At 39.9% G+C, this 7,736-nt stretch overlaps 1 protein-coding gene across 1 annotated transcript; it reads right to left on the minus strand.

Moving 5' to 3' along the window:
• Positions 1-470: 470 nt before the first annotated feature.
• Positions 471-1,030, minus strand: LOC131513530 (large ribosomal subunit protein eL24). Its single transcript, XM_058732634.1, has one exon. It carries the CDS (start codon positions 992-994, stop codon positions 521-523), a length of 474 nt encoding a protein of 157 aa, XP_058588617.1. The 5' UTR covers positions 995-1,030; the 3' UTR covers positions 471-520.
• Between the last annotated feature and the right edge of the window lie 6,706 nt (positions 1,031-7,736).

A 7,736-nucleotide genomic window follows, 5' to 3' on the forward strand; every position in this document is an offset into this window, starting at 1 on the left:
TGTATGCGACATCAGAATACATATATATGTTCTTAATCTCTATGAAAGTATGTGTTCAGAATCTCCATTTATCTGTCTGATCTCCTCTTTATATTTCCTATCCATGTTTTAATCTACTTTTTATAAATGTTATTGTGCCGAGTACAATGACTTTCCCAGTGAACATTCTGGAAACAGTTCTAAAATGGGGATAGTGACCTGGGTTCTGGGTGAGAGAGTCACTCCTGAAATGGTGCCAGGGAAGGAGGGTCCTGAGCCAAATCAGCATGGAAATAGCACAGTCAGGGTGGAGAATTGAACTAAGGTTGTGGCTGGAGAGGCGGCAAGCCAGAGGGGCAAGAAGAGAGCAGAATAGAGAGGGAGCTGTGATGACAGCTCCCAGATATTGATAAGGTCTTAATAGATTTGTCAAAGAAGCATGACAGCTGGTGCATTTTGGATTTGCATTTGTTTCTATATTATAATTTTCTTTTTTTTTTTTTTATAATCAGATATTTATTTAAAAATCTGATCTGCGAACTTAGCGTTTTCCACCAACTCGGGGTGCAGAAACCTTCACAGGCTTCACAATCTTTTGCTTAGGTGCTGCCTTCGTAGGAGCCTTAGCAGCAGCCATTGCTGTCTTTTTAGATGCTTGCTTAGCCTTTTTTGCTTCCTTGGCAGCCCTGATGGCTTGTTCTCGTTGAGCCTTCCTAACTTCAGGTTTCTGATTCCTCTTGGCCATTATATCAGCAAGAGATGCACCAGTGATGGCCCTCTGGAATTTGACTGCACGGCGGGTTCTTTTCTTTTGAATTTCTTCCGACTGTCCCTTTTTGTGCTTTCTTCTGTAGAGGACAGTCCAATTTATCTGCCGAGGATTCCTCTTGGAAAGGAATGCCGACTCGCATTTTGCATTAAGAAACTGGAAAACCTTCCCGTCGGTCCTGGCGTAGCGCCTCCCATGTCCAGGGTAAATCTTGTACCCACTGAAACTGCACAGCTCGACCTTCATGGCTGCGGCCGCCGGTAAGACGGAAAGATGGTGAAGAGCTCTATATTATAATTTTCAAGGAGATAGAAAATAAAAACAAAACATACCAGCTCTTTGCAGGGATTTTTTTCCTTGGTGCCATCTCTCCTCGGATAGCAGCCTTCCTGCCCATGCTCATTGGTTCTGGTGGCGATTTTCTCAAACCGTAACTCAGTTTAGAACTTCAAAATGAAGGACTAAACAGAGGCACAAGAATCTAGAGACTCAGTGCAAATGTAATCTTGAGTCTTTGAGCATTGCCGTACAAAGTATAGCTTCATCTGTTGCTGTTACTGGCTTAATCTTGGCTGTAGCTTTTACAGAGAGACTGTTGGGGTCTCAGAGGCATTACCCGGTACAGGAGCACCCTACCCTCCTTATCCATAGTTTTGCTTTCTGTGGTTTCAGTTACCTGTGGTCAGCTGTAGCCATGACACAGATGATCGTCCTTCTAACGTAGCTTCAGAAGGTCAATAGAAGCCTAACATTATGTCACAGCGCCTACATCACCTCGCTTTGCCTCATCAGCAGGCATTTTGTATCTCACATCATCACAAGGAGTAGGATGGGTATAGTACGGTAAGATGTTTTGAGAGAGAGCACATTCGCATAACTTTCATTCCTTTATATTGTTGTAATTGTTCTGTTTTATTATTGTTGTTGTCGATCTCTTACTAAGCCCACTCTATAAATTAAACTTTATCATAAATATACACACATATATACATACATACATACAGAGTATATATAGGGTTCCGTACTACCCACCGTTTCAGGCATCCGCTGGGGGTCTTGGAACACATCCCCCGCAGACAAAGGGGGCACTACGGTATGTGATTTCTGAGACCCAATCAAGGACTTGAGAAAGCATGAGTGCTTGTTATTTAGTCCACGATATCTAATCACGAAGGAAGGAAGCTCAAAGACTGGACTGGTGGTTTATTCATTTGGAATTGGTAACCAAGTTGAAAGAGCCATGTAGACCGGGTAATATTATGGAGAAATCGGCCAAATCGGCTGAGAGATGAACGATACTTTGTCGATTAATCTCACCTTAAATAACTTGGCTCTTTGAGCAGTGTACTTTCACACTCTGTTTTTTCAATGTTTACCCCAGAGGCCCTAAAGCCTTCTTTTCGGTTTCCAGGAGATGTGGTGATGGTACTAATGGTGAAATAACACAGCAGAAATAAACGTGCTCATTCACATTACTCAACACATTGAAGTTGTTGGAGTAACATTAGCCTGAAATTTCTCACAAGCGTCTTGCTTGTCTCTGTCCCCTTACATAGAGATCTAGTGCTACTGTTATGAGGACTTGCCACTTTGTCCTTGCCACCACCCTCCGGAATCCGTTTACTTCCCTTGTCTACAGTGAGGTTCAGATGCAGGCTTGAGGAACAAGCTTGAGGAACAGAGAAACAAGTAGCTCAGGACTGACTTTACAAGCAGGACCCCACTCCCCCCAACCATGAAGTGCTCATAACATGTTTTGGGACTGGGCAAAGTGGCTCAAAGGGTCAGCGGTGGATTAGAAAGTAACAGTGGATGTACTGTAGATGAAGAAGAGAAATAAAAGGGGAAAGTGTCATACTGTAGTTACATATGTTGGTTCCTGAGTAAATCCAAATGCATTCAGGTGCTGACTGAATGCTTACCATCATGCCCAAATGTCAGCATGGTGACATTTCCCTAGGGAGTAGATGGGTGGCCAACTACGGAGTCCTCCAGATAAATCTGCCTGTTCGACAACACCCCATATGGCCTTGAGGTAGATGGTCAGTGAGACATCCTTCAACAAATAGTTTTAGGCATTTTGAGTTTGGTGTAGAAAAAAAAATAGTTTTATCATCTGTGTGTGTGTGTGTGTGTGTGTGTGTGTGTGTGTGTGTGAGACTTGGTAATTAACTTTACTATTTAATAAGTGACTATCTTACAGTTCCATTTTTTTTTTTTTTTTGCAATCGTACTAAAAAACACTACCAGGGGAATCAGTTATAAAAGCTCATGGAAAATAAGTACTTTTATATGAATGAATAAATTTGGAAATGCAGGTGAGAAAGACTGTGTTTTCTTGGAGACCTGGGGCAATTGGAAGGGGTGGGGGTGGAGGGCAGTTAGTAACAGGTGGGGTCTGTGAGCAGCCGGCTATGCCGGGAGGGGCAGGCATGGAGGGCAGTGGGGTCAATGACTGCTTTGGGGTGAATGGGCTCTGATTTATTCTGTGGCAAAGCAGAAATCCTAGCTCAAGGGCAAAGGTAAAGAATGAGTTTCAACCTGTACTTTGCCTGGTGCTACAGCTGATTTTATTGGTTCGGTCACAACTGTGGATGCTGTCATCCCAGGTGAAGCACATAACTTTTGAATGTCTACGTATGAAGAGTTTTCACCCGGATTAGGGAATTGGAGCTTCAAATGGTTCTATAAAATGGTACCCTTTCCCAGTCGTGTCCAGGAACCTCAACTATAACTAAAAGTTTCCATTCAAACTCAAGTATCCTTACTCCAAATTTAGTATCTGGAGTTTAGCTGTCCTGTCCATATCCCTGGGAAGTAGCTGTATATTAATGATTTAGGTTGATTTTAAATTTCTTCAGAGTCAAACAAAATTGGGATGACCCACACTAAGAGTCATTCCTAAGAGATTGGTAGAATAGCCTTCTGCTGAAATGACAGTCTACAGCAGAAATTGCTAATGATTTTGTAAATCGAGTTAACAGAGCCACTTGGATAATGTTAAAAAGTATTTACCTATGTTTTAAAACGCCATTTCCTGGCATCCAAACGTTTAAATAACTGCACCATGGTAAACACACAAGCGTAATTTTGCTAAAGAGTTTATTTTGGCCAGAAGCCATCACATTGCTTAATTAGTAAAAGCATGATGTAGTCTTTGGGGAGAAAGTACTTAAATATGACATTTGAAAAATCTTTCTAAACATTAATGTTCAATCTTTAAAAATTTTAAAGAGAAAAATCAGATGTTTGTAACACTAGGGAATTTGCCTAAATTTCTTTATCTGGGTTCATAATTATCATGCAATTTCTATGATTCCTCCAGCCTGAAATAAAATAATTAGCATGAACTAAATGCAGGGAATTTGATAAATACATGATCCCCTTGAGGGGCAAAAGGATTTATTTTGACAGCATTTCCTTTTGCACCAACTGTTCTAATAAAGATAATTTTCATATTTTAAAAATGATGAGATTCTGGTTTTTCTCCTTGGTGGAACCCACCTGTCAAATAAGATGATAAAAAAAAAACAGAGCTCTCCTAAATGTTTTTAATTTTTAAAAATATGCTTGTACGTTTTCTGCCAATCACTGGTAGTTGAAGACAGTGGAGTGTTGTGGCCAGAGCCTGAGGTCATTGTAATAACTGAGAGAAAATAAAATAATGCTCTTGAAAGCTCCTGGCACATAGTGGGCCCTCAAGGATCAAGTATGAAAGTCTTCACCGAGCTAGAAATGTACGGAAAAAAGGAATTTCCTTGGAGATTTTACTTCCAAAGATCTTCAGATTTACTTGGGCAGATAGTGTGTCCTTATGCATTTGAAGAGGCCTTGGAATCATGTGCTATTTTCCCAGAGCAGGTATAGTGTATGCGCCCGTGCTTAACAACAAGCACGGTTTATTTTGTCTTCATTAGCAAGAGCTGACAAGAGACCTAGTTTTCTTAATCTCAGCTAAGAAAGGAGGAGTCAGCTTTGATGAACTTGCCGTACTTACTTCAATGTCAGGGAAACAGTGATCTGAAGGCAAAGCCACCAAGGGAATCAATTGTTCCTAAATGCCCATTGAGGCCACAGCTGGATTTGCACAGATACTCCATTTTTGCATGCAAAAATGTCAGATGATTCTCTGGGGTACAGACGTTGTTGGCCCAACTACTTTGTCCCATCTTTTCCCTTTCATAAAGAGAAAGGAATTCTACATTAAATGAAAAAATAGCTGATGACTAGTTTACTGATTGTTTTCACGTCTTTGTCAAAGACCATGTTAGTTCTCATTTGAAGAGTCTGTTTAAACTACAGACAAGCATGCTCAAATGTGTATTGAGAAGAGATATAATTTCTAATGAATAGTAAGTGTTCATTGAACAATAATGAACAATAATGTCCAAGAACTTGTGACCTTGATCAAAATCTAGCTCATGAATCTTTCCAGCTGTATCAAATTAGTAATCATGATTAACATCTAAATAGCTTTAGGGTTTCTATGGACGTCTTAATTCAGAGAATATTAACAAGGTATTGGGGAAGCCAGATATTCATCCCTCTAGTTTGAATTCTGTAACACCTACGTGTTAAACTTAAGATGTCTCTTATAGCCAATTCATCCACTCATCCATCCACTCACGCACTCACTCATAATTGTACTAGATACCATGAAAAGTTTGAGGGAAAAGATCTCTCACAAAATTTGGAGACACCAGATGTGAGATAAACAAGATCATAGTGTAAGGGAGGAAAAATCTTTCCTCTACTCTTTTAGGTTACTCCCTTAGTCCGGGGACTGTGAGTCAATGTGACAAAAGACAGATGAACAGAACAGGTTTATATCCTATGCACATGCGGAGCCTTACAGAGGAGAAGTGACAAGCGCCCAAAGTGGTTAGACCTGGGATCTTCTAAACCATTTTAACCAAGGATGATAAATTTGTGACAAAGTGACATGCCAAAGGAAAAGGGGTGCCCACTTCTAAGGCAGTAAATTGTGAGAAGGTAAATATATGTGAGAAAGTAATGGCAAATAACGGTTATTTAGTAAGCTTTGTTATGCAGACTTAGGTCAGAGCTTTCTTTGTTTTTTTAATTTTTTAATTTTTTAAATTTATTTTTATTTTATTTTATTTTATTTTATTTTATTTTTTAATTTTTAAGTCAGTGTTTTCTTCAGTGATAAGAGTCATGGTCTCTTCCCAGCATGGGGGAGGGATGGGGGGACATTTTCATAAAGGGAAATTTATGCTTTTAGGCAGAAAGAGGGAGGACAGAGAGCTCCTCCTATGACTGTTGTTTTCTTAATTGCCTTCCGTTCAAAAACAATCCTTCTGCCAACGTGGCATATTTTAGGGGTGGCATATTCTGATCCCCCTCGATAGCATGGTACAAAAGAAAGCAACCATATAGAGATCCTAGGCTGGGTCCCCCCTTTCCTACTATTGTGTCATTTCTTACATTTAATTTCTGTGACATTCAGCTATCTTATCTACGATTGAGATGATAATACTGATCCCACCTGTGAGGTTAGAATAAGGACTAACTGAGAATTGTGTGTGAGCCCTTCATAAACTGTTAAGAACTTTACGCACATTGAGTATTACATATTAAGTGCCCTGTGTGGTGTAGATTCCGTGTTAGTTTTTCTTAATTTAACAAAAAGCATTGCACCTAGAGATTCTGATGGGAAAAGGGTGGATGCAAGAGAGATCACCTTCTATCTCTCGAGAAGATTGTTTCTTTTTCATATCACTAAATCCATCATAATAGTGTGTCTTTTATTTCAAAATATATTATGACATCCTTAAGATTCTTATGTGCTTCCCTCCCCCTAACTCCTAGCCCCTGTTGGCCACCTTTTCTCAAAATGCAATAAATAGTTCTCCAGAAAAGTGTTAGTGATGGCTCAAGTTCAGGACAGCCCTCCTGAAGGAAATGGCACCTAAACTGGGTGCTGGAGGAAGAGAAGCCTTGGCCAGAACAGAGAGAGAATGATCTTCTAGAATAAAACAAAAGCATAAGCAAAAAACAAAGAGATAGCAAGAACAGAGGGTGCAGGGAATTTTAACTGTGAAAATGTCTTAAACATTATAAAATATAACCCTAAAGATAATTTAATATTTAAAAATGGCTCCTTCTGCAAAGTCAGTTCAATGAAAATGTTTGCTCTATGAATCCTGGTTCTTTTGTTTTATTTTTTTATCTTCCTGAACAAAGAACATGATCTAATTAAATTTTGAAGGCCAAGAGAAGTGTCAAAATGGCTACGTGTAAAGTCCTTTACGAGAATTCCTTTCTTGCCTAACAGAAAGCAGCCTTAATTTGGCTGAATGCAATGGTGACTTTCCTTTTCAGTAAGAACTCTGGGTAAAAAAAATAGTCATCCAACTCTTCTTCTGAAAATGCAGTGGAACTTTAGAATCAAACAAAAACAGCCTTTTAAGACACAGGCAGCCAAGTAATTCCTGAAGGTGCCCAGCTCTGCTTTAGCAGTGAACCAAGAAGATGCACTTTGACAGAGTTTATTTTCAAGTTGGCAGACAGGAAAGGACAGTGCGATGCTTTCCTGTACTACTTCCTGTAGAGCAGACCTGTCACTTTGCCAGGCTCAATAATGACATTGACTAAGCCTTTCTGAAGACATTTGGGATATAAACTATTAGCACACATGTGCATAGTATCTTTCAAATCTCTATGTTCCATGTAAATGTCAAATGTATTCTTCCTCCTCTTTGGAAGATTCTAGGAGTGCCTGGCAAGAAGAGGCTGCTCACTGGAGCCCAGAGCCAAGCTAATCAACTCTCTTGAGTCAAAACAGTGTCTGAATGATGAGTCCCCAGGCAGATTTCAGGAATGTAGAACATTTGGTGAGTTTGCATATTGTTACCAGGAGCCTCTTGTTTGCTCTGCTGGTGAAACCAAAGCCAAGAACTTCTTGGGGGAAACTCTTGAGTTTTAATACAGTTCTTTGAAAAGCCCATTTCCATTCATTCGCTCA

This window comes from Neofelis nebulosa, chromosome 6 (genome assembly GCF_028018385.1).
Source record: "Neofelis nebulosa isolate mNeoNeb1 chromosome 6, mNeoNeb1.pri, whole genome shotgun sequence".
Lineage (NCBI taxonomy): Eukaryota > Metazoa > Chordata > Mammalia > Carnivora > Felidae > Neofelis > Neofelis nebulosa.

Bases quoted from the DNA above. Each gene is read 5' to 3' on its own strand.
- LOC131513530 (XM_058732634.1), bottom strand. From the start codon at position 994: ATGAAGGTCGAGCTGTGCAGTTTCAGTGGGTACAAGATTTACCCTGGA.